The 27,790-nt window shown below is 40.4% G+C and overlaps 1 protein-coding gene across 1 annotated transcript in view; it reads right to left on the minus strand.

Annotated features, from left to right (window-relative positions):
* Dync1li1 (dynein, cytoplasmic 1, light intermediate chain 1) overlaps positions 1-27,790 on the minus strand; it is a 51,636-nt gene that overhangs the window by 8,991 nt on the left and 14,855 nt on the right. The window contains exons 3-9 of the mRNA XM_013028473.1: positions 20,116-20,232; positions 19,015-19,245; positions 14,443-14,612; positions 6,349-6,442; positions 3,217-3,352; positions 2,136-2,247; positions 326-385 (exon numbers count right to left, since the gene is read on the minus strand). Of these exons, the coding sequence (XP_012883927.1) occupies positions 326-385; positions 2,136-2,247; positions 3,217-3,352; positions 6,349-6,442; positions 14,443-14,612; positions 19,015-19,245; positions 20,116-20,232 (920 nt within the window). The remainder of the gene's footprint in view (positions 1-325; positions 386-2,135; positions 2,248-3,216; positions 3,353-6,348; positions 6,443-14,442; positions 14,613-19,014; positions 19,246-20,115; positions 20,233-27,790) is intronic.

The raw sequence follows: 27,790 nt of genomic DNA on the forward strand, positions 1-27,790 counted from the left end.
AAAAGAATTTCAAAAGTATAAAAATCTTATGAGGGGCTGGGAAGGTAGCTCAGTGGTAGAGCGCTTGCCTTGCATGCATGAGGCCCTGGGTTCGATTCCCAAGCACCACATAAGCAAAAAGAAAAAAAGCTGGAAGTGGCGCTGTGGCTCAGGTGGTAGAGCACTAGCCTTGAGCTGAAGAGCTGAGGGACAGCACCCAGGCCCAGAGTTAAGGCCCCACGACTGGACCCTACCCCCCGAAAAAAAATCTTATGAGTTTTAAGACACATAATTTTTAAATAATCAATTCAGCCATAGTAAGTCTACTTCTAACATAATTGCATACCTGTAACTTCATAAGAAACACTTGGTCATCTTCTGCCATAATTTCCTTCTCATGTACAAACTGAAATGAACAATGCATAAACGAGTACATTTAATATATTTTACAAACACCATTAATAACTTCTCTCTTTGGATTAGACTTATTAAAAACCAGCTCAAAAGGAAGAACCTCACCCACACTTGTATTATAGATACCTGAATGTGCTATCTAATAATTACCTGAAATGACATAAATGGCCTACTTCCATGTAGCTTACCAAACCAGTCAACAGACACCAGTGGATAATGAGCACTTGAAATGTGGCCAATATTACTGAGGTAAAGAGTTTTTAATTTTATTAAATTTTACAGTTAGAAAGCATATGGGATTAGCCATTACTGTAGTTAGCAGCTCAACCCTAAAGCTACAGGCATAGTAATTACAACTGTATAATTTGCTAAACAACATTTGGTTATTTTATTTTACTGGTATTAATGTTTTCTTTTTTGGTGGTACTAGGATTTGAACCCAGGGCCTCAGGCTTGCTAGGCAGGCACTCTACTGCTGAACCCTGCCTCAATTAAGTATTTTATAAGGGCCTCACCACAGTTGGGTATTTTATAATGGCCAGGAATATTTGAGTGAATACAACTTTCCTGAAATAAAAATATAATGGCTTTTTCATCAGCTTAGGAATTACAAAAAGCTCTGCAAAGTTTCCTGCTTCTAGTCTTCCTGTCCAACACCCTCAATTGTCTTCCCAAGATCTGACTTCCCTGCTCCAACTCACTTTCCATTTCACTCTGAATTATGCAAAATCCTTACTGTAGGCTAAAGATAAAGCCCTTCAAGATCTTAAAACAGTCTCCTATCATGGCCACTCTCCTCACAGCTCTTTTCTGCTCTGTGTTCTCCACATATTCCTGCACCACGACATGTGCACTTTCATATCTCTCTGCTTTTAACATTCTTCTTTTTTCCTTTTTGTGGTGCTGGGGTTTGAACTCATGGTGCATCACCAGCCTTAACATTTTTCTTATCCACCCCGATCCTAAACAGTGCCTGAGACCTCTTGTTTGTTTTTTTTAAAGTGTGCTTTTCTTTTAATAGGTATTCAAATCAAATAACATGCCAGCTGAATTTTTACTGGAGCTCACTAATAACCCACAATAGACAACAGATGCCCTACATGGTGTCTGAATTTTTAAGTTTTTAATATGTGTTGGGTTAAAATTACTTTTCCTGAAATATTTCTAAACAAAAAGTCAGTGGGATGTTACATATAAATATCTTTATACAACTTTTCAGAAACATCTATAGCTACAGAGCACTATACTAACACAAAATCAAGACATATATGCAAGAAGACTACCTTCTGGAACCTGATTTAATAGCCACAAAATAACATGTAAGTCAAGACTAAACATGAAAAAAAGTGGGAGCTCTTGAATAGTTGTAGGATGATGTGGGTAACTAATAAATGGAAATGATCCACAATCTGCCTCAAAGTGTAGCTTGAACTAAGAAATTATCCTAGAAATGATTTCTTGGTTCTTGGCTGAATTGTAAACTGGAAGTTCACAGCTTCTAACTTGTTACACTGTTTAAGATCCACATACTCATTTACGCCAACCTGGGAAAGTACTATATTAGAATATTGACTTAGCAATAATATTTCTAATGTAAATATGCCAAACACTAAGGTTTGCTGATCTGAAGTCTGCTGAAACAAATCCTTACTGTACATTAGAAACACCAAAATTAGAAACTCCTATAAAACTTAGTGTTTTGGACTATCCATCAGTTTGAGATTATTTACTAAAATTGTTACCTTTCGGACAGGTGGTTTAGTTATGATGTCTTCAAAATTATCTTCTACTTTCAGTGTTTGAAAATTCTCATGTAATATTCCTATTTTCTTATCATTATCCCACCCTGCTGGACTGAAAAGAAATACACAGGATAAAATCTCAAGCATTTATGTCATCATTTTATATTAATCCATGACCATGTAAAGGAAACAATTTAATGAAGTCAATCTGACCAATTGTGGAAAATGAATTAACTCTTTATTATGATATTCAATTTCTACTTAAAATGATTATTAATATTTCCCATCTTTAAATGTCATTAGAGGTTTGGGTTTTTTGTTTATTTTCCTGAGAGGAGGGCAGTAACCATTCAATACCTCTCCATTTAAGTAATTTTCTTTTAGCAATGCAAGGGGCATTAAACTCAGGACTTCATGCAGGCTAGACAGGAGTTCAGTAGTAAATAGGCTATGTCCCCAGCCCCTAAGAAGATATTTAGAACATGTCCAAAGTACATATTTGGTCATTATATGTCATAATTAAAGTATAAGTTAGATGTATTAGTACAGACACTCAATAGAAAATTCAGCCTAAATAGCAAAAAAATCTTTGGAAAAGACAAGCAATAAAACTAAAAGGGAATGATAAACACATTGAGGCAGGTTATAAACAATCTAAGAACATACTCATCACAGACAAATCTAATGTAATGGTTCTATCTCAAAACAGAACATGAGCCGAATGCTGGTGGCTCACACCTATAATCCTAGCTACTCAGGAAGGTGAGATCTAAGGATCATAGTTGAGAGCCAGCCCAGGCAAGAAAGTCTATGAGACTCTTTTTTTTTTTTTATTGGTCGGTGGTGGGGCTTGAACTCTGGGCTTGGGCGCTGTCCTTGTGCTCTTTAGCTCAAGGTGAGCGCTCTACCACTTGAGCCACATCGCCACTTCCAGTTTTCTAGTGGTTTTATTGGAGATAAGAGTCTCACAGACTTTCCTCACAGAAAGGAGTCTCACAGAAAAAATTGGAACATGGTAATTCATGATCTCAGCAATAAGGCAGCAATACTACATGACAAATATGCAGAAAAGTACACTTACATAAATACTGCATCCTTTTCCACAACAACAGCAGGGATCTTATAAGGAAATCCATAGAGTTTCTGAACAATGTATTTATACACTAAGTCTATATTTTTGTTTTCTTTTACTGAAGTGTAAATAAGTGCTGCACCATCTGAATAAAACTGTTAAAGAAAACTTTGGACAAATTCACAAACAGATCTCATAGAACCGCATGCTTTCATTTTAATTTTTACATCTAGATGTTTATAAATAGTTTAGAAAACAAGTTTTCAAGGAATTATTTTTATCAAGAATTTCAAAAGTTTTCTTTGTACAACTACTTAAAGATAATTTAAAAAATAAAATAAAAAGCAAAAAAAAAAAAGAATTTCAAAAGTACAAAATGCTTGCAAAGGCACTAAAGTAAATAATTATATTATTGGATGTAGGAAGAGGTTTTATTAATGCAAAAAACAAGAGTAAACTCTTACCAGACACTGACATGAACTCAGTACATGTGGATGCTGAAGGGGTGACACACAAATCATGCATGAGTTTGCCTATAGAAACAGATTTAAAACATCTCTAAAAGATGTAAGGTACAATATTTTCTATTTAACTTTAAAAGAAGATAAAACCAGTCAGGAAATATGCTATACAGATAGTCTTTCTGGATTAGTATTTGTGTTGGCATCAGGGTTCCTGTAGGTGACTCATCTTGCCTCCCAGCCAAGGGCTTTTCCTAGAGGAATCCTAATTTCTAGGCCTTCCCCCTTTTGCTACTCCCATACCTGTTACAACCCTCTCCCCTCCACACTAGTTTTTAGTCTTGTGGGATTTGGAGTGCTGTCCCACCTATCGTTGGATTCATGTAGATCTCATCAAAGGCACTGCAGCCCTTAATCCAGGCAACCGAGATTAAACACTCTCTGAGACAGGTTTTCCAACCTGTGATCATAAAAAACAACCTAGAAAGAATTTTAGTGTATGCATGAGAATAGAAATGTAGATACTGGCCCCAGAAAGTAGAGGTCCTTATGATCCTCCAAGAAAATGTAAGCTCTAGAGAAATTCATCCCACCAGGTATGGTGATTCACCACTCACTATAATACCAGTGCTGGGGAGGCTGAGGCAGAAGGATTCTGAGTACAAGGCCAGCCTTGGCTACATAGGAGATCCTGTCTTTAAAAAATTAAATTAGCCGGGCGCTGGTGGCTCATGCCTGTAATCCTAGCTACTCAGGAGGCTGAGATCTGAGGATCGCGGTTCAAAGCCAGCCCGGGCAGGAGAGACCATGAGACTCCTATCTCCAATAAACCACCAGAAAACCGGAAGTGGCGCTGTAGCTCAAGTGGTAGAGCGTCGCCTTGAGCTGAAGAGCTGAGGGACAGCGCCCAGGCCCAGAGTTCAAGCCCCACGACCGACAAAAAAAAAAAAAAAAAAATTAAATTAATTTAAATTAAAACCTTGCTTACTACTGGTCTTACCTGCACTGTTAAAACCTGTCCCACAACCACTTTGGAAAGCAGTCTGGAGGTACCTCAGAAAGCTAAATATAGACCTCCCCTATGACCCACCCATACCACTCTTAGGCATCTACTCTGAGCAACAGGAACCAAGATACAAGGACACATGCACCTCCATGTTCACTGCTACACTGTTCAAAACAGCCAAGATATGGAAACAACCAAAACCTGTGGTACCTATATACAATGGAATATTATGCAGCCATTAGAAAGGACAAAATAATGGCATTCACAGGGAACTAGATGGGACTAGAACAAATCATTTTGAGCAAGGTAAGCCAAGAGCAGAAAGACAAATAGTACATGGCCTCCCTGATGTGTGGATATTAAATCCAAAATGGAAGGAAATATGACAAAGTAAACAGGACTCAAGAAACAAAGGACTTCCACTCAATTTGTTGTATCATTTCTAAATGACTTGTTCTTGATCACATATATGATGTGTGTGTGGGGGGGGGGTAGCTGAAGGTAGCTAGGAAGAAGGCACAGAATCAGAGGGAAACAGGGGAAAATATACAACAAAAGGGGTCCATCAGCTGCACTGGACATTGATGAAAACGAACTAAGCAACTCAAGGGCAGCAATGGGAGTGAGGGAATAAGAGGGAAAGAGGGAACAGTTTACACTAAGCAAAAGGAAAGAAATGTACATATCACCCAAAGTTGTATTGTCAAAGCTCACAGAATTCACAAACTTTATAGACCATGATAATAGCTATTTGCCTTGTGAAGGTTAAAATGTGTTTGTGACTTTAACTAAGTATCACTATCCCACAATACAGTGAAATTTGTGAAACTAATGTAATCACTTAATCTCCATTAAAAAATTATTAAAACAAAAAACCAAAAACCTGCCCACCGGGCATGCTGGCTCACACCTGTAATCCTAGCTACTCAGGAGGCTGAGATCTAAGGATCATGGTTTAAAGTCGGCCTGGGCAGGAAAGTCTGTGAGACTTTTTTTTTGGTCGGTCGTGGGGCTTGAACTCTGGGCTTAGACCCTGTCCCTCAGCTCTTCAGCTCAAGGCGAGTGCTCTACCACTTGAGCCACAGCACCACTTCCGGTTTTCTGGTGGAGATAGGAGTCTCATGGTCTTTCCTGCCAGGGCTGGCTTTGAACCATGATCCTCAGATCTCAGCCTCCGGAGTAGCTAGGATTACAGGTATGAGCCACTAGTGCCAGGCTGGTCTGTGAGACTCTTATCTCTAACCACCAGAAAACTGGAAGTAGCTCTGTGGTTCAAGTAGTAGAGCGCTCACCTTGAGGTGAAGAGCACAGGGACAGTGCCTAGGCCCAAGGTTCAAGCCCCATGACCAACAACAACAAAAAATAACCCATCCCATATGGGCCCATTAACTCATTCTTCCCCATTTTGTGTCCCATCAAAGTCCTTAACTCCTTCAGCCTCTCCCACTCACAAAGATTTCAAACAGGAACATCTCCTCTAGTTCCCTTAAGTATTTGATAAAGCAGTGAACAGTAAAACCTTACTTTCCAGATACAAATGAACTAGGCGCTAAAATGAATTTTCAACTAGGAACAGAAGCAATCCTGTGCACAAAATTTATATAGATCACTACAATTCCTTTATTTTAAAAAACAAACCAGATTGGAACAAAAATAAATGCATTAAAAGGATACACTGTAAACAAAATTTCCGGATATGTGACTGGATAAAATCAAAATGTTCATCTCTGTAGTCATGTTCTTTCTCCAAAATACTAATGGCATCACACTGTTGAGTTAAAAAAATTAAAAATACTGTTACAGTACCTTAAAATAACTAACATTAAATACAATAATTTAAACAGTTCAATTTTAAATGGAAAATGTCACAAAGCTGTTATGATGATCGAGCAGAAAAACCTGGAACATCAACTGACACTTCTGGTTGAAAAACAAGTCTTTCAAGAATTTGAACTCAGGCAGCCATTCTAGCACTAAGCCACACCTCCAGCCCCCAAACTTAGGTCAAATAACTTAGTTGCTACTCAACTAAGTACATTCTAAAAAGTGTTTTTAAGTCTAGACTCTAGTCCAGTTTTGTAAAACACACCAGCATATCCTGTGCCCCCTTACCATCCTCTCTGCTGCTATTTGGATCCTTACCACCTAGTTCTTTCCTGCAACTTCTCTCGCTCTCACTAGTCCCCCTGTATCAAAATATAACTGTATCTGAAATGCCACCTGTGCAGTTAATGAGATAGTTAAAGAAAATAAGTCACATTCAAGCATCATGATATCCAAATAATTTCACCAAACTTTTTTTTTTTTTTGCCAGTCCTGGAGCTTGACCTCAGGGCCTAGGCACTATCCCTGAGCTTCTTTTCTTCAAAGCTAGCACTCTACCACTTGAGCCGCAGCGCCACTTCTGGCATTTTTTGTTTATGTGGTACTGAGGAATTAAACCCAGGGCTTCAGTCATGCTAGGCAAGCACTCTACCACTGAGCCACATTCCCAGCTCTCTCACCAAATTTTTTTAAATCGAAGGTGTGAAACATGAAATATCCTGAGGGATGCTCATTGTACCTAGGATTAGTTTGGGGTCACAGTCCTTGGGTAATTTTTTTTTTTTAATCAGTGGTAGGACTTGAACTCTGGACTCGGGTGTTGTTCCTGTGTTTTTCAGTTTAAGGCAAGCTCTCTACCACTTGATCCACAGCGCCTCTTCCAGTTTTCTGGTGGTTAATTGGAGATACGAGTCTCACAAACTTTCTTGCCCAGACTGGCTTTGAACCACGTTCCTCAGATCTCAGCCTCCTGAGTAGCTAGGATTACAGGCGTGAGCCACAGGCACCTGGCATGGGTAACTTTTATGTCTTTTTTTTGGGGGGGCAGTCCTGGGGCTTGAACTCAGGGCCTGGGCACTGTTCCTGAGCCTCTTTTGCTCAAAGCTAGCACTCTACCACCTGAACCACTTCTGGTTTTTTCTGTGTACGTTGTGCTGAGCAATTGAACCCAGGGCCTCATGCATGCAAGGCAAGCGCTCTACCTCTGAGCTACCTTCCCAGCTCTTGTTATAGTCTTTTGTTATAGTCTTCCAGTGATCCTGTGGGCTGAACTCAGGGCCTCACAGCAAGTCCTCTACCAGTTATACCACACACCAGTCCTAAAATAGGCTTCTCATTAAAATATATTCATATTATGGTCTTGTTCTCTATGAAATATGAAGAGTTGGAGAGTTTTACAGAAGAATATCAGTAGCTGTTCAAGGAGGAGGCAGATAGACCCAAGCTCTGAGCTATTGTTACTTTAATAATATGCTTTTTTCTACCCAGAGTCAGAATTATCATGAAGCAAATGAAATCTAAGCTCCAGGGCTTCCAACTTGAACGAACCTCTCTCAAGACCCTGGAAGAAGCCTTAGCCATGTGTTCATGTAGTCATATGTTTTTGCAAATTTGCTTAAGTAAAATAATGCAACTTCAATCAGTTAAGACAACTATTTCAGCTGAGATTTCTCTGTCATACTTCCTCTAGTTTTGTATGTTTTAGAAAGTTCTTATTCTGTCCATGTTTTCTCCATAGGCAAGCCTTTTAGCATACTTTGACTTCTATTCAAACTTTTTTTCTCCTCTTTATTGTTACTATTACAGGTCTTCAATCCCTTATGTGTAATTCCAAAATTCAAAACAAGCTATAAATGTTTCTTTTCAGTATTTTTTTTGCAGCAAAACCCAATTTGATCAGCGCTCATTTAATGGGACAACCTGACCTGAATTGACATGAGATTATTAAAGATTCTGTTTACACACACAAAATAGGCTTTTCTCATGATGTCATGACAAATACTGCTTTGCACATTTTATAGAATACTAAGAGTGTTTTTAATTATTAATAATTAACTACTGTACTGTTGAAACTTTGTAAAGCATGGCTGTTTAGTAATTATATTTTAACCTAATATGTGCAAGGCCCTGGACTTGTCAGTTTCCTTCACCCTCTCAACATCCCAACCTTTCAAAAGAAAAGTTGGCTGAAATCATAGGATCTGTACCTAAAGCAAGAAACTTAAGTCTGTATGAATTTCCATTTCCAGTCATAAACTGATGGGGAGTTATTCACCACATTTTATCTATTAGGAAACACATATTCTCTTGTCCCTAGACACAAGCTTATAAACTGATGTATATCTATTGGTCTTCTACTTTTTTTTGGGGTGGGGTACGGTCGTGGGCCTGAACTCTGGGCCTGGGCGCTGTCCCTCAGTCTTCAGCTCAAGGCTAGTGCTCTACCACTTGAGCCACAGCGCCACTTCTGGCTTTTTTTTCTGCTTATGTGGTGCTGGGAAACGAACCCAGGGCCTCATGCATGCAAGGCAAGCACTCTACCACTGAGCCACCTTCCCAGCCCCTCTATTGGTCTTCTTAAGACTTTATGAAATACAGTGGATGAGATCTTCTGGCTTGAACATTTTATGAGTTTTATGACCGATTTCCTTTAAAATTTACATTTTTCTTTTTGAAAATAGGACTGCTTTTTATAAAATAAACTGCGGTCTAAAACACAGAAATATCTGTCAATAAATAGCTCTTTGCCCAAAAAACAAACCACACACAAGGAGTCAGTGAGAGTTTAAAATATTGGCATAAGAAAAAGGTACCACAGGGGCTGGGAAGGTAGTTCAGTGGTAGAGTGCTTGCCTTGCATACATGAGGCCCTGGGTTCGATTCCTTAGCACCACATAAGCAGAAAAAGCCAGAAGTGGGGCTGAGGCTCAAGTAGTAGAGTGCTAGCCTTCAGCTGAAGAGCTGAGAGACAGGACCCAGGCCCAGGCCCAAGCCCCACACCGACCAAAAAAAAAGAAAAGAAAAGGTATCACAATGGACTGCATCAGTCACCATTTGAAAAATAGGCAATGTTATGCCACCACATTCTTTTGTTACTGATAATTTTTTTATAGAATTCAGAGTAAAATTTAAGTCTGGTTTTAAACATTTTGTCATTTTAAGCACAAAGTGGAAAAAAATTGTATCCTTGTTTAATTATATATAAACCTATCTAATACAATAAATATTAATAATTTTATCTCAATAGAATGTATGGTAGGAGGCAAGTCTCAAGTGTTAAAGAACCTGCCTTGCAAGCCCAAGGCTCTGAATTAAAATTCTATACTGTCAAAAAAAAAAATTAGGGCTGGGAATGTAACTTAGTGGTAGAGTGCTTGCCTAGCATGACTGAAGCCCTGGGTTCAATTCCTCAGTACCGGGCTGGGAAGGTAGTTCAGTGGTAGAGTGCTTGCCTTGCATGCCTGAGCGCTCAAGTGGTAGAGCGCTAGCCTTGAGCTGAAGAGCTGAGAGACAGCGCCCAGGCCCAGAGTTCAGGCCCCACGACCGGACCCAAAATTAAAAAAAAATCAAAGAAAGAAAAGAAAAGCTGACATTCTACATTACCTTTGGGGCTGGGGAGTTGGCTCAGTGGTAGAGCACTTGCCTTGCATGCCTGAGGCCCTGGGTTTGATTCCTCAGCACCACATAAGAAAAAACCCGGAAATGGTGCTGTGGCCAAGTGGTAGAGCGCTAGCCTTGAGCTGAAGAGCTGAGGGACAGCGCCCAGGCCCAGAGTTCAGGCCCCACGACCGGACCCAAAAAAAAACAAAAAACAAAAACAAAAACAAAAATTCCTCAGTACCACATAGACAGAAAATACCTCAAGTAGAAGAGTGCTAGCCTTGAGCAAAGAAGCTCAGGGACAGTGCCCAGGCCCTGAGGTTAAGCCCCAGGACTAGCAAAAGTAAAAATAAATAAAAAATAAAATCAGGGCTGGGAAGGTGGCTCAGTGGTAGAGCGCTTGCCTTGCATGCATGAGGCCCTAGGTTCGATTCCTCAGCACCAAATAAAGCAAAAAGAAAAAAACCGGAAGTGGCGCTGTGGCTCAAGTGGTAGAGCGCTAGCCTTGAGCTGAAGAGCTGAGGGACAGCGCCCAGGACCAAAGTTCACGACCGGACCCAAAAAATAAAGTAAATAAATTAATTAAATAAAATAAAATCAGGGAGCTGGGTGCCAGTGGCTCACACCTGTAATCCTAGCTACTCAGAAGGCTGAGATCTGAGAATCACAATTCAGAGCCAGCCCGGGCAGTAAAGTCTATGAGACTTTATTTCCAAAAAACCACTAGAAAACTGGAAGTGGCATTGTGGCTCAAGCGGTAGAACACTTGCCTTGAGCTGAAGAGTGCAGAGACAGCACCCAAGCCCAGAGTTCAAGCCCCATAATTGACAATCAACCAATCAATCAATCAAATCAGGGGCCAGTGGCTCATACCTATAAGCCTAGCTACTCTGGAGGCTGAGATCTGAGGATCACAGTTCAAAGCCAGCCAAGGCAGGAAAGTCTAGGAGATTCTTATCTCCAATTAACCCCCAGAAAACAGGAAGTAGAACTGTCGTAGAGCACTATCCTTGAACAAAAGCTCAGGGACAGGGCCCAGGTCCTGAGTTCAAGATCCACTACCAACATAAATAAAATAATGGCTGGGGACATGGTCCTGACTTTTCCCAGTATAAAAAATAAAAAATTTAAAAAGCGTTTGTATTCTGGTATTTTCTTAAGTATCCCATGGTTTATTCCTAGTAATTACAGGCAGGTGCCAGTGCCTATAACCCTAGCTACGTGGGTGGCTGAGATCTGAAGGAGCTGTTTGAGGACAGGCAGAAAAGTTTGGTAGACTTCATCTCCAAGTAACCAACAAAAGCAGGGCTGAGAATTGAGAGGTATGGCTCATGTGATAAGACTGCCAGCCTTGAGCAAAAAAAACAAGCAAGAACACAGGTCCTGAATTAAAGCCCCAGTACAGTATGGTTCAAGTAGTAAATACCAACCTTAAGTGTGTGTGGGGGGGGGGGGGGGGGGGGAAGAAGCAGGGTGCCAATTACAGCACCGGCTTCACATACACAAATAAACAACAAAACAAAAACATAGTGCTTGAGACCAACTGGGAAGATGAACTTGTTATATGATTTTTTTTAATGCAGTGCCTCACACTTCTTAGGCAGGTACTCTCCTGCTGAACTATTCCTCTAGCTCCACTTCTTCCTTTCATTGCACTGCTTATTTTCCTACTTGGGCATGTACTTGAACTGCAATTTTATTTTTCTCTCTCACTAATCATATCTACCTTTTTTAGTTGAGACAGTCTTTTAGACTTTTCTGCCTGGGTTAGCAGGGAACTGCTATCCCACATAGCTAGGATGTCAGGTGCACTTTACCACCTCCAGCTATTAGTTCAGAAATGGTCTCTTGTGTACAAATGGGCTAGCCTTGAACCAGTTCTCCAAATCTCAACATCCCAAGTAGACAGGATTATAGATGTGAGCTATCAGTATCCAGCTCTGTGAATTTTTATTTCTTGTGCTGGTCCTAGGGCTTGAATTCAGGACCTCGGTGCTGTCCCTGAGCTTTTGTGGTGAAGACTAGTGGTCTATCATCTAAGCAAGAGCTCCACTTCTGACTTTTTTGGGGGGTACTTAACTGAAGCTAACAGTCTAAAGGACATTCCTAGCCAGGTTGGCTTCAAATCAAGATCTTAAAGATCTCATCCTTAGTTAGGATTACAGGCATGAGCCAACTGCACTCAGACTCTGAATTATTTTTAAAGAAAATGTGATTTTACTACAAAATATACACAGAGTAACAACTAAGCCTTTTTTTTTTAAAGACAGGATCTTGCTAGATAGCTCAGACTGGCTTCAAACTGGAGAACCTCTGGCCTCTGCCTCCTACATTCTGTACTTATAGAGGAATGTATCACCATACCCAGAATTTTGATAATAGTGATCCAATCAGCATCTTTCAATAAACAAATCCTTAATAAATACTTATCACTTCGTTTTGTAACCAGCAAAAAGCAGAACTGGAAACATGTTTAAGGTGGCAGAACATCAGCCAACTGAACAAGCAAGAAGGAGACCAAGCACAAGATCCTAAGTTCAGAACACAGTATCACAAAAAAAAAAGTCTATTTTAATTTGGAAATGTAACTCAGTGGTGGTACACTTACCTAGCATAGCATGCAAGAGTCCTGGGTTGGGTTCTGCACTACAGAAAAACAAAACAGTGCTCATACCTGTTATCCTAGTTACTTTGGAGATTGGCTGACAACAGTTTAAGACTAGTCTGGGCAGAAAAGATTGAGAAGATTCACTGCTGGGCACACTTGTCATCCTAAACTACACAGTATGGTAAGATTGGGAGGATCTTGGTTCCAAGCCAGTCTGGACAGAAAAAGATCCACAGACTCCATCGTAAGGGAGAGAAATTGGATGCTTGTCATTCTAGTAAAAAAAGGAAGCCTAAAATAGACAAATGAAGGTTAAAGTATGCTCAATCAGAAAGTGAGACTCTATCTCAAAAGTAACTAATGGAAAACAGGGTTGAAGATATGGCTCAGCTATGAAACTCCTACCTAACAAATCAGGGGTCCTAGATTTCATTTTAAGTACATAATTTTTTGATACTAGAAAAATGTATTAATATATTAAAATGTAATGTTGAAAGGTATTGTATATAAATTATCATTTTATCTATTTTTACTAAAAATGATTACACAATGAAGTTTATTAGCTACATTACAAAAATGAAATTCAGGCACAGAGTATTCAAAATAACATTCTGTTTCAAAGAAATTAGGATTCATACCACAATAGCTTTGTCAAGTATAGTGGTGAATACCTGTAATCTAACCACTTAGGCTGAGGCAGAGGGGCCAGCCAGGGCTACAGAGTGAGACCCTGTCCAAAAATAATTTTTTCACAAAAAGCTGCCAGCCAAGCAGGTGCCAGTGGCTCACACCTGTAATCCTAGCTACTCAGGAGGCGGAGATCTGAGGATCATGGTTCCAAGCCAGTCCTGGCAAGAAAGTCCGTGAGAATCCTATCTCCAATAAACCACTAGAAAATCAGAAGTGGGGCTGTGGCTCAAGCAGTAAAGAGCTCACCTTGAGCTGAAGAGTGCAGGGACAGTGCCCAAGCCCAGAGTTCAAGCCCCACAACGGACCAAAAAAAAAAAAAAGCTGCCAGTCAAGACTGAGAAGCTTCGTCCTCTCTTCAAAAAGAAATCTTCTAAACAAGTAGGAAGTCAGACAACAGAAACAATCCAGTAATCACCATAAAGATAGAGTAGGATAACAACAGGCTGTACTTACAACATTCAGATACATGCAGCCTGATGTAGAAATGATTGGACTCTGGCAAAATTCAAAAGGTCACTAATAGGCTGGAGGTACCAGCTGAAGCATATAATACTGTGGTTTGGATAAGTGACACCAGGGCAGCTCAAGGACTCTGAACTCATGTTCTTTCTCTAAACACTGATATCTGCTGCATCCAGATTAGCTAGGGTATTACGGTGATCAGACCTGAAAGATATACCCTGCAAGAGCTCGCCTCTAAACTTACCGGGTATAGACAGAAGCAACTTAGGACAGTATTTCTATAGGTAAAATAAACAACTATGAAGGACAAGGTGGAAAAAAATCACAAAGTAACACTGAGCATCATTCCATATTATCTATGATTTTTTAAAAATTAAAAACAATTATCATCCTAGCACTTGGGGAGGCTGAGGCAGGAGATGGTAAGTTCAAGCCTTGCATAAGCTATTCACCAAGATCCTGTCTAAAAAATGAGAAAAACAAACAAACACGTTATCTAAGAAAACTAATGTAACTCCAACAAAAACCCCATAAAAACAAAAATCTGTTTATCCTTGATGAGTATTTCCAAGAAACAAACTAACCTTGGTGCAAACTACCAGTACTGGAATGCCCAGGTTATGTGTAAGGGTGTCCGCACCCAGAGGTAAAACAATACTGTCGTCTCTGTCCTCCTGTGCTGCAGTGTTTCTTCTCTGAGGAGAAGCTGGAAAGTCTTCTCCTGGCTCTACGTATTCTTGAAAGTCTCTAATCACTGAAAATCAAAGTAAACAGATTTAGAAATTGTTTTATTTCAGCAAGTAGCCATAATCTAAATATATGTATCACCGGAATTTATGCTTAGGCTTAAGTAAGAGAAGAAACAATTTTTGAGAAACATTTCAAGGGAGTTTATGAGCAGCAGACATACATTAGTAACACTTAGGCTCAATACTGTACTGACAGCTTCAAAGAGTAGGTTTCTATGTAGTGCCAGTTTAAGCTGTGGGAATGACTTTGGGCAAGGTACGCTGTGGCTCTGACCCTCTACTGTCTATGAAGGAAAGGCACTGCAAGGACAGAAGAAAAAAGATCCCACCATGTAAAACATAGTGCTACTTTCTAATATTAGCTTCCTTTCCCTAAGTCTTTGATTACCTAGATTCAATCTTGGAGCCATATTTATTTATTTATTTATTTATTTATTTTTTTGCCGGTCATGGGGCCTGAACTCTGGGCCTGGGCGCTGTCCCTCAGCTCTTCAGCTCAAGGCTAGTGAGCCACAGCGCCACTTCCAGCTTTTTCTGCTTATGTGGTGCTGAGGAATCGAACCCAGGGCCTCATGCATGCAAGGCAAGCACTCTACCACTGAGCCACTTTCCCAGCCCCCCATATTTATTGTTTAACACTGGTAAAAGTTATAAAAGACATTACCAATGCAAAACTCTCTTTTTTTTTTGGTTGATAGTGGGGCTTGAACTCTAGGCCCAGGCACTATCCCTCAGCTCTTCAGCTCAAGGCTAGCACTCTACCACTTGAGCCACAGTGCCACTTCTGGTTTTCTGGTGTTTTATTGGAGATAAGAGTCTCATAGAGCTGGGAAGGTGGCTCAGTGGTAGAGCACTTGCCTTGCATACATGAAGCTCTGGATTCGATTCCTTAACACCACATAAACAAAAAGAAAAAAGCCAGAAGTGGTGCTGTGGCTCAAGTGGTAGAGTGCTAGCCTTGAGCTGAAGAGCTGAGGGACAGTACCCAGGCCCAGAGTTCAGGCCCCACGACCCGACCAAAAAAAAGAAAAAAGAAAAAAGTCTCATAGACTATGCTGCCTAAACTGGCTTTGAATGGTGATCCTCAGATCTCAGCTTCCTGAGTAGCTAGGATTACAGACATGAGCCACCAGCATCTGGTACTAATGATGATAAACTTTTACAAGTCACTAGTGACTTGTCAAAATCATCATTTGAAAAAAAGTAGGTATATCTCGAGCTTTAATAGTGTGTACTAGGAGTAATTACCTTTCCAAGAATTCTCAAGGACACAATCAGAAATGTACAGACATGAGAATTTCTGAACAAGTTTTTCACATTTAAGAGCGAACTAACAACAAATCAGGAAACAACTTATCCATGGCATAGAACTAAAATAGAGTATGAGGAAATGTTATATAGATATAAATTCAAAATTTACAAAGAATACTTAATAGGAAAATATTAATATTGAAAGAGAAAGTAGGGAGAGGGAGTAGGGGGGGAGGGAGAGAAGGAGGGAGAGAGAGAATAGGAAAGATATACCAAAGAAAATTTTATGTATATTAATGTATATATGTTTCCTACTACAAAATTGGGGAGAAAAGTACTTAAAAAAGTAATTATAGGGGGCTGGGAAGATGGCTCAGTGGTAGAGCGCTTGCCTTGCATGCATGAGGCCCTGGGTTTGATTCCTCAGCACCACATAAGCAAAAAGAAAAAAGCCGGAAGTGGCGCTGTTGCTCAAGTGGTAGAGCGCTAGCCTTGAGCTGAAGAGCTGAGGGACAGCGCCCAGGCCCAGAGTTCAGGCCCCACAACCGGAAAAAAAAAACAAAAACGTAATTATAGGCCAGATCCTTTTTGGCTTATAAATCCTGACTGGCTTGTAAAGAAAAATTTGTGAATTTATATTCGGTGGAAGAAGAAGGAGTTGTAGGTAGCTGAGTATGAATTTTCCAGAACACAGGCACATGTATGCACCATTACCAGCTCTAGTGGCTACCTTTAATGAAGGTCAGAGTTTGAAATCTAACAGTGGTAGGAGGGAATGGGTGACACTGGTTCCAAAAAGAAATGTACTCATTACCTGACATGTAACTGTATTCCCTCTGAACATCACCTTTATAATAACAATTAAAAATTAAAGAAAAATCTAACAGTGACTCTCAGATTTTAGTATGTACCAGAAACATCCAACAAATTTATTAAGTCTTATTACTAACTATACCTTCAGGAGCTGTTTTTTGGTGTTTTTGTTGTTGTTGTTATTCTCTTTTCTTTTCTGTTTGGTGACAATGGAACTTTAATGCAGGATGATGTTCTGTTCTCACTCAGCTTTTAAGCTCATGGCTGGCATTCTACCATTTGAGCCATGTCTCTACCTCTATATTTTTATTGTTAATTGAAGGTAAGAATTTCTTGGATTTGTCTGCCGGGCTGGCTTTGAAACTCAATTCTCAGATCTCAGCCTTCTGAGTAGCTAAAATGTAGGCGTGAGCTACTCACTGGTGTCCAGCCCAACAGAGTCTCAAATCTTGCCAGGCATGACTGAGCTGTGTTTATTTTAGGCTTTCACTCATTGCTTGAGCAGAAAAGCTCGGGCTACAGTGTCTACCTTTCCTCTGCTAAGATGGAGTTTCATGAACTTTTGTCCAGACTTGCCTGGAACTGCAATCCTCTTAATCTCAGGCTTTCACATAGTTACAACAACAAATGCCTGCTACTGCACTGAGCTATGAATTGAGAAAGGGGTCTGGCAAGCTTTTCTGCCTAGGCTGGACTAGAACCACAATCTTCTACGAACCACCAGTGTCTGGCTTCCTCTATTTACTACCTCCAAACAGGAATTGCTATATAGTCCTGGAATTTACTATCCTCTTGCCTTAGATTCCAGAGGGCTGGGATTACAGATCTGTACCACCACCCTGATTGAGAGTTTTCAACTAAGTAGTTTGGAGTGTGTTTCTGACACATTCACATGCAGGTACAGAGGTCATAAACCACTGTTCTAGTATAACCCTGGGTTCAGAAGCACTGGGGAAACAAAACAATAACTCCAGCCGGGCACCAGTGGCTCATGCCTGTAATCCTAGCTACTCAAGAAGCTGAGATCTGAGGATCATGGTTCAAAGCCAGCCTGGGCAGGAAAGTCCATGGGACTCTTATCCCAATTAACCACCAGAAAACTGGAAGTGGTGCTGTGGCTCAAGTGGTGGAGTGCTAGCCTTGAGCTGAACATCTCAGGGACAGTGCCCAGGCCCAGAGTTCAAGCCCCACGACTGGCCAAAAAAAAAGAAAGCCAAAGCCATGGTCACCAAAGAAGGAAAACTACAGATTGAAAGTGTTTAGAAATAACTGGGCATAATCTCAGCACTCAGGTTGCTGAGGTCAGCCTGAGCTGCAGAATAAAGTTGTGTCTCAAAAAAATTTTTTTTCCGCTGGGAAAGTGGCTCAGTGGTAGAGCGCTTGCCTTGCATGTCTGAGGCCCTGGGTTCGATTCCCCAGCACCACATAAGCAAAAAGAAAAAAAGCCGGAAGTGGCGCTGTGGCTCAAGTGGTACAGTGCTAGCCTTGAGCCTTGAGCTGAGGGACAGCAGCCAGGCCCAGAGTTCAGGCCCCACAACCGGACCAAAAAAAAAAAAATTTTTTTTTTCCAATTTCCAATGGCTTAGAACATAAACTTGTAAGTTTTAACTGTTTCCTTATGTAAAAATCCTAGCTAACAGTGACAAAGCCTTTAAGTATTTTCTTATACAAAGTAAAACTCTGGAAGGTGAAGAAGCTCTCAGTGAAGTTTAAAATGTCATTGATTTACAATCTGTTAGAAATGACCCCGTAATCATTTTCTTAAGTTCCATGCAAATGTCTAATTCACTTGAGCAAGTACAAATAACAGGTAGTGGTAGGTGCAGTGGCACATGCTTGTAATCCCAAGCACTTAAAGGGTAGAGCCAGAAAGAATGCCAAGTTCAAGGATAGCCTGGGGTACAAAGTAAGACTGTCTCAAAAGGAAACATATGTAAACACATACACACTGTACTTATAAATAGTAAACTCAGCATAGCTTCTTTTTATCTATGTAACATTTTTAGGCCTATTTTATTTGGACAAAGTTGATAAGATTACCAACCAAGAAACTGCTGAAAACAAGCAACTGAAAAAGATGAATAATTTTCTGACCCTTAAAATCTGTTTTTCAAAATGAACACATACAGCTTTTTGGCAAAAGACAGTGCCTGTATTAAAGAGTTTACATATGTTTCCAACTTAAATTTATATTAAAACCTAGAACATCACTCAAACTAAATTCCAAAATAGTAGTCACATTAGGTTACCTTCATTAAAACTTATTCATAGTAAGCAGTTCTAAGTGATTCTTAGTCAGCTAAGGTATTTGTATCTGATATCTACATTAGTATGTCTACTCACACTTTTGTTCCATTTCTTTCATCTCTTCAGGAGGAATTTTCAACTTGTCAACATGTTCCCTCACAACACTTGCCCATTTTTGTAAAGAATCCAAAGCAGTCCACGGCTTTGACATATCAACGACCAGCATAACCAGAGTGTCCTTTAGAGAAATGGCATCCAGTGAAAATTTAAGGAGCCCTTTGTGATATAGGTCTCCATCTAAGATCCATACATTACATCTCGTTTGATCTACAACAGACAAAAGAAATCCACCAAGGCAACAGTATTAAGTCATTTCATCATCCCACTAACTCCGTATATTTTATTAGAGCCTCTCTATAGGAGGTGTCTGCTGGTTTTGATAGAGTTCAACTATTTAGGGTCACAACTACCAGTTTAGTAGAGGCCTAAAATGATTTTGTGTCCAAGCAAAGAACAAAATAATCTCTAGTTCATTTTTTTTTTGGGGGGGTCCGGTCATGGTGCCTGAACTCTGGGCCTGGCGCTGTCCCTCAGCTCTTCAGCTCAAGGCTAGCACTCTACCACTTGAGCCACAGCGCCACTTCCGGCTTTTTTCCCCCCTGCTTATGTGGTGCTGAGGAATCGAACCCAGGGCCTCAGGCATACAAGGCAAGCGTTCTACCACTGAGTCACCTTCCCAGCCCTAGTTCATACTTCTTGATCCAAAGACAAGATAATTAAATAACATGATTTTCCTTCTTTCTTTTTTTGCCATCAGCAGACCGAACCATGCATACTCAAGAAGGCTAGTGTTCTACAGAAGAAAAACTGGCTGAAAACAGCTGGGGAACAGATTATATTACTACTAAAAAGGTAAAGTGGTACTTAGGAAAACAATGACTACCTGAAGGAGAATGTCTTTAAAAACTGAAATTCTTTAAGGATGTTAAGTAGACTAATAAAAGCACACCAGAATTCCCTAAAGTGCTTTGAAATATCACTATATAAATGCCAATACAAGTATACCTAAACAATTATATATTTACCTTCAAGACATGGAAGAGCTCTTAATATTGACACACTAAGAAAGCCAGAGATGAGCAGCTGAGCCCTTCATAACAAACTTCATGAAACTTATAATACAAATAAGTGACTTACCATCCCTATCTTCATCGTGCACATTTAAGTATAAATATTCCAATCCTCTTCCTTTCTTATATTCCTCAATTCCCTGAATTTTTCTTATTAAGCTTGTTTTTCCAGCTCCATCTTCACCTAGATACATTAAAAAAATAGATAATTATTTTTCTCATATGGATTTAACAGAGCTTTCTGGCACTGTATGAACAGCTCAGCTGGAACTAGCTTCAACAAAAAAGGTAATTTGAGTAGAGATAACAAGAGAGCTGCAAAACTGATGCTATAGACGCCGTTGCCATTCAGATTTTCCCAGTGCCACGGCTCCTCTTGCTAGTCCTGCTCTGTACAATGGGGAGATAAAAAACATCACAGCTGTAGTAAGTGGCATAGTGTGTCATCTCAGACTGAGGAGCGGCACAAGTGATAGAGTACCAGCTGAACAAACAAGCTGAGCAAGCGCAGGGCCCTATGTTTAAGACGCACTTTTGGTTTTCAGTCTGGAGAATCTAAAATAAAGACCTGTTTTGTTTTTCTGAGACAGGACTATGTAGCTCTGTCTGTTCTTGAACTCATGATCCTGCATCAGCCTCCTTAGTGCTGGAATGACACAAGCATGCTACGATGCTCATCTTGGTTGAGATCTTTTGGGGGATGGGAGGGAAGGGGGCAGTCCTGGGTCTTGAGCTCAGGGCCTGGACATTGTCCCTGAGCTGCTTTTGCTCAAGGCTAGCCCTCTACCACCTAAGCCACAGCACCACTTCCAGCTTTTTCTGTTTATGTGGTACTGAGGAATAGAACCCAGGGCTTCATGCATGGTAGGCAAGCACTCTACCACTAAGCCACATTCCCAGCCCAGTTGACACCCTTAAATGGTACGTACATCAAGACTGATCAGATCGGGGAACTATGACACTCACCAAAACTGTCAAGCCAGGGGCTGGGAAGGTGGCTCAGTGGTAGAGCACTTGCCTTGCATGCTCGAGGCCCTGGGTTCGATTCCTCAGCACCACATAAGCAAAAAAAGAAAAAAGCCGGAACTGGCGCTGTGGCTCAAGTGGTAGAGCGCTAGCCTTGAGCTGAAGAGCTGAGGGACAGCGCCCAGGCTCAGAGTTCAGGCCCCACAACCGAAACCAAAAAAAAAAAAAAACAACAACTGTTAAGCCACAAGAAATATATAGCAGAGAAGAGAAGGAAAGTCAGGGATAGGTGAATTGCACAAGAAGAGGGAAAAACTGGGAGAGAGCAAAGGAAGGGGTGACACTGCCTCAAGTGAAATGTACTTATGTAACTGTAAACACTTTGTTTTTAGCATTTTCAAATAAAAATAATTTTAAAAAAGGAAAGGAAGAAATATAGAACCAACTACAAAAATGAGTTATGTAAAAATATATTCATGACACTCAGGATTTATCTTATTTCTTTAATTTCCACTTTTTTATTTTTTCCTGAGATTAGTATCCTACTATGAAGGCCAAGATGGCTGCTAAGGGATCCTTCAGCGTCAGATTACAAGATGTTTCTCACTTTAATGTTAGAAAATAAAAAGGTACTATACCTTGACTACACCATCCCACAATTTATACACGGTTCAAAATATGTTGTACAAAATATATGTAATTTATTTTTGGATTTGAAAAAAAGTTAAAAAAATTTTTTGTAGAAGCTAAGAAATTCAATTGAGTTTATTTCTACTTGTTTAATATTTCAAATGGCTTAAATGTGAACACTTCCTAATAAATATATGTACTTGAAAAAGGTATACACTTATATTTATCTACTATATTTTATATAAAATATACATTTATATATTTAAATATATTTTAGCCATAAGTTTCTCAAATTTAAGCAAAAGAACTAAAGATATAATATCACCTAGAAATAACCACTGAGAATTATTTCTGACAGTTTGTGTGATTTTATTTTATTTTTGGGGGGAGGTAGGTTATAGGGATTGAACTCTGGGCTTGGGCACTATACCATCGCTGTGTTCTTCAGCTCAATGCTAGCGCTCTACTACTTGAGCCACAGCGCTACTTCCAGTTTTCTGGTGGTTAATTGGAGATAAGAGTCTCAAGGATGTTTCTGCCCAAAGCTGGCTTTGAACTGTGATCCTCAGATCTCAGCCTCCTGAGTAGCTAGGATTACAGGCATGAGCCACCAGTGGCCGGCTATTTGTGTGTTTTGTCTGCTAAGTGATATGACAATTAGCTCTACCATAACAAAACATATTCCTAGCATTCCACAGAGCAGCCACCAACAGATCTTATCTCAATCAATAAAATGTGCTACCAACTCAGTTTCATTAAGTTTCAACTGAGTTTCATAAGTCCTTGAATGAAAAATACAAATGAAGCCGGGCACTGGTGGCTCACGCCTGTAATCCTAGCTACTCAGGAGGCTGAGATCTGAGGATCGCAGTTCAAAGCCAGCCCGGGCAGGAAAGACCGTGAGACTCCTATCTCCAATAAACCTCCAGAAAACCGGAAGTGGCGCTGTAGCTCAAGTGGTAGAGCGCTAGCCTTGAGCTGAAGAGCTGAGGGACAGCGCCCAGGCCCAGAGTTCAAGCCCCACGACCGACAAAAAAAAAAAGAAAAATACAAATGACTTTTTACCTACTTTGTGAGTACTAAAAAACAAAGTCCTAAGAAACTGAAATAGAAAACAATATGGAATTTCCAATGTTAACATCTTTTCAAATAACTCAAGTTGAAGACTATAATTCCCCATCCTTTGTCCATAGTCAATCTCCATCCATCTCCACAAAACAGCACCAGGGGCTGGGAAGGTGGCTCAGTGGTAGAGTGCTTGCCTTGCATGCATGAGGCTCTGGGTTCTATTTCTCAGTACCACATAAATAGAAAAAGCGGGAAGTGGCGCTATGGCTCAAGTGGTAGAGCACTAGCTTTGAGCTGAAGAGCTGAGGGACAGTGCCCAGGCCCAGAGTTCAAGTCCCACGACTGACCAAAAAAAAAAAGAACAGGATCAACAGGGACACTTTCAGAGAGTAACTACCACCTACCATGTGCATCCTCCAGAAGCTCTAACACAGCCACAACGGGAAGGGGATGATTATCTTGTTTGGCAGATAAAAGGCTCAAAACAGTTAAATACCAAAGTATTAAATACCCAAAGTCACACAGGCATGAATGAGTGACAGAGTCAGGATCTGAATTCATATGAATTTAAGCACACTCTTCCTAATAAATAATAGCACTTCTGCCATTAGAAGCTGTTAGTTAACACGATACTGGTTTTTGTATTATGATTCAATGAAGAAAAATGGTATTTCTGCTTCCAATGGTCACTGAGATTTCAAGAGAAGAGAAAGAAAAATGATTAGTTTAACGCATTCTGCTCTTAAGGGCTTTTTTTTTTTTTTTTTGGTCAGTTGTGGGGCCTGAATTCTGGGCCTAGGTGCTGTCCCTCAGCTCTTCAGCTCAAGGCTAGTGCTCTACCATTTGAGCCACAGCACCACTTCTGGCTTTTTCTGCTCATGTGGTGCTAAGGAATCGAACCCAGGGCCTCAAGTGTGCAAGGCAAGCACTCTACCACTAAGCCAACTTCCTAGCCCCTCTTGAGGGCTTCTTTTGAGTGATAAGTACATATGTAAATACTCTCCTGATTCTATTGGGAATAAAGTTTGTTTTTCTATATTGACACCTTCTTCTCCTCTGGAATTCTAAATGATGATAGCTATGCCTGTTTGTACTCACCACTTAGTAGACCCATTTTAAAGTAAACATTACAAAGCAAAATTTGAAAAAGCAAAGAGCATATGAAGTATGGGCAGGGCTGTCAAGTGGTAGAGTGCCTGCAAAGGAAGTGCATGGCCTGAAGTTCAATACCTAGTACTGATTTTAAAAAAAACTGAAAACAAGCGGGACACCAGTAGCTCATGCCTGTAATCGTAGCTATAGGAGGCTAAGATCTGAGTATCTCAGTTCAAAGCCAGCCCAAGCAGGAACGTCTGTGAGTCTCTTATCTCCAATAAACCACCAGAAAACCAGAAGTGGTGCCGTGGATCAAGTGGCAGAGTGGTAGCCTTGAGCTGAAGAGCTCAGGAACAGTGCCCAGGCCCAGAGCTCAAGCCCCATGACCGTCCAAAAAAAACCCCTGAAAACAAGAAAGAAAAAAAATAAAAAGCATATGGCCAAATAAATGTAATATGTTAAACATGGAAATTTAAGAATTTTCCCAGGCTGGGAAGGTGGCTCAGTGATAGTGTGCTTGTCTTGCATGCATGAGGCCCTGGGTTCAATTCGTCAGCACTACATAAGCAGAAAAAGCCCGAAGTGGTGCTGTGGCAAGCACTAGCCTTGAGCTGAAGAGCTGAGGGACAGTGCCCAGGCCCAGAGTTCAGGACCTACCACTGACAAAAAAAAAAAAAAAAAAAGAATTTTCCCTAACCAATGATTTTTAAATGTCTGATAACATAAAGATTTTATAACATGGAAGTGGCGCTGCGACTCAAGTGGTAGCATTGAGCTGAAGAGCTCATGGACAGTGCTCAAGCCCAGAGGTCAAGTCCCACGACCAAAAAAAAAAAATAAAAGATTTTATAACAGCATTGAGGGCTATAAGGGATTCCAATGAAATTTCTTCTTACAGATGAGGAAACTGAGGTCAAAACTGTAAGAACAAAGATTGGTACTATGGCAATAATCTAAGCCTCTCAGGAGAATCCTAGTCCATCTCCCTCTAAAGGAATTTAGAGTTCAGGGACAAATGAAATGAGGAAAAAACTGAAGAGTATTTTATCCCCAGGAATATTTTAACCACCTAACACAGGGCTGGGTATAGAGCCCACAAGAAATTTGAAGGAGCACTTTGCTTTACTGAAACAAGATCTTTTTTTTTTCATTTTTATTTTAAAACAAGATCTTTCTAAGAGCAAAAATTTCTACCAAATACTGTGCTCCGCTCTATCATCTGCCAACTTCCATATCCAGAAGTTATGAAAATGGATGTCCATATTTCATACAAGTTTTAAGCCCATTACTTTTCATAACTCTTAAGCTTCATTATGATTATTTTCTACAGCTTCCACCATACACCTAATGCAATCAGAACTGATTTGACAGGGGCTGGGAAGGTGGCTCAGTGGTAGAGCACTTGCCTTGCATGCATGAGGCCCTGGGTTCGATTCCTCAGCACCATACACACAAAAAGAAAAAAGCTGGAAGTGGAGCTGTGGCTCAAGTGGTAGAGCTGAAGAGCTAAGAGACAGCGCCCAGGCCCAGAGTTCAGGCCCCACGACCGGACCAAAAAAAAAAAAAGAACTGATTTGACAAATGTAAACATATTTTTTTTTTGTTTTGAGACAAGAATTGCTATCCAGAGAATTCAAACTTTCCATCCTCCTACCTCAGCCTCCCAAGTGCTAGGATTAGAGGCATTTACTACCATGTCCAACCAGTATCATTTTTACCTAGATTGATAGGAATCTTACCTGAATTATTTGCAAAGATGTCTTGTTCTAGGATTATATGCATCTTCTGATCATATTAATATCATTTTTCTTTTTAAACAAAAAGCCATGGCTTTCCCTCAGTTCTCTTTCTCACATTCTATAAATAGACTACTAGAAAGTTAGTACTACTGCCAGGTGCTGGTAGCTCATACCTGTAATCCTAGCTATTCAGGAGGCTGAGATTGGAGGCTGGAGGTTCAAAGCTAGCCTGGGCAGGAAAAAGTTTGTGAGACTCTTATCTCCAATTAATCACAGAAAAAGCCAGAAGTGGTGCCATAGCTCAAGTGATACAGTGCTAGCCTTGAGCAAAAGGAGCTTAGGGACAGCACCCAGGTCCAGAGTTCTAGGCCCAGGACCAGCACATACAGACACACAAAGTTATTACTGTGCAATCTACTCTCCATCCTGCAGCTGATCGTCCCAAAGCATCTCATCATGCCCCTCATATTTAAGATCCTTCAGGAGTTCAGATTAATTATATGTATATAGAAGCACTTAAAGGGCAGTATACCAACACACCCTTCCTTGATAAAACAAATATAGAAAAATCTTAATGGCAGAAGCTAATACATGGGTATTAAATGCAAAACTCCTTCAACTTTCTGTATGTTTGGAATTTTCCTAAGATGTGAGAAAACCCTTCAGGGTCTTTTTACTGCTCTTGTAAGAAAAGGACAACAAAATATAAAGGTCAACACTTCTTACAAAGGCTCCCTTACCTTTTCTACCCCTCTCTCACCATGTCTCATCCCCCATATGATAGACTCCTGACTTGAACAATTTCTTCCTGCAATTTCTTCCAGTGCTGTGGGAAAGCTTTTTATTTCAACTCCATTCATGTGGGTTATCATTTCCCTCTGGAATATTCTTCCCATCCCCTTACCTAGGATTCAAATCCTAGCTATCTTTCTGTTCTAGGAAGCTTTCTCTGCCTCTGCCAAGTTTGGTTAAGCACAATCCTTTGTTCTCCAGTAGCACACTGTACACTTTGGACACTGCACTGAAGAAGGGCATGCTATTACTTGTTTCGTCCAGCAAACTGTTCCATGTCTGTCCCCTTCATCACTCTAGCTAGGCATGGTTGGTGCATGCCTATAATCCCAGCACTGGAGAGGCAGAGGCAGGCTGGGCTATGACAAGGCCTTGTCTCAAAAAAAAGTTCTTTGGGCAGGTTCTTTTGACCATAAACAGGATATAATGACCTTAATTCCTTTTTCTTTTTTTGCCAGTTCTGGAGCTTGAACTCAGAGCCTAGGCACTGTCCCTGAGCTTCTTTTGCTCAAGGACAGAACTCTACTTGTGCCACAGTGCCACTTCCAGCTATTTCTGCTTATGGTGTACTAAGGAATCAAACCCAGGGCTTCATGCATGCAAGGCAAGCACCCTACCACTAAACCACATTTCCAGCCCATGACTTTACTTTTTAAGGAAATTGTACTATTCTTCTTTAACAGACCTAGTCCCTCCTTGCTCACCAAAACCAGAAATGATGTCTTACATATAGACTTGGTTACCGATGTTCATTTTACAGTTACCATCTATACTTTCACAACATGCTCTCTCTTTCAATGCTTGTTCTGGACCTTTACCACATCTAATAAAATCATTCCTTACTCAGAACCTATATAAAGCTCAAGAGGCTACCTCTTATCAGTAACAGGTTAATAGTGTAAACTCCTTATACATTTCTCCTTCACTAAGGCTTTGTTTCAGTCCTTGAACTGAGTTGTCAGATGGAAGCAGTGGTGCCTCAGCCCAGCTTGGAAATTTAAAATTCAACCATGGCCAGGCACAATTGCCTCACTCCTGTAATCTTAGCTACTTAGAAATTGAAGTTTGGAAGATCACAGTTTGAAGCCAACCCCGGTACAAAGGTCTATGAGACTTTTCAACATGACCAGCAAAAACCAGGACTGAAGGCATAGTTCAAGTAGTACAGGGCATACCAGCCAAACAAGTAGGTCCACCTAGGAAGTTCAAGGCCCTTAGTTCAAACCCCAGTAGTAGTATGCCTTCAAAAGAAACCTTATAGTGGGGCTGGAAGCAGGTGGCTTATACCTATAATTCTAGCTACTCAGAAGGCTGAGATCTGAGGAATGCAGATCAAAGTCAGCCTGGGCAGGAAAGTCTGTGAGACTCTTTTTTTTTTTTAATTTTATTTTATTTTATTTGTGAACATACTGTACAGAGAGAGGGGTTACAATTGCATGGGCAGGATAATGC

This window comes from Dipodomys ordii, unplaced genomic scaffold, assembly GCF_000151885.1.
Source record: "Dipodomys ordii isolate 6190 unplaced genomic scaffold, Dord_2.0 Scaffold110, whole genome shotgun sequence".
Lineage (NCBI taxonomy): Eukaryota > Metazoa > Chordata > Mammalia > Rodentia > Heteromyidae > Dipodomys > Dipodomys ordii.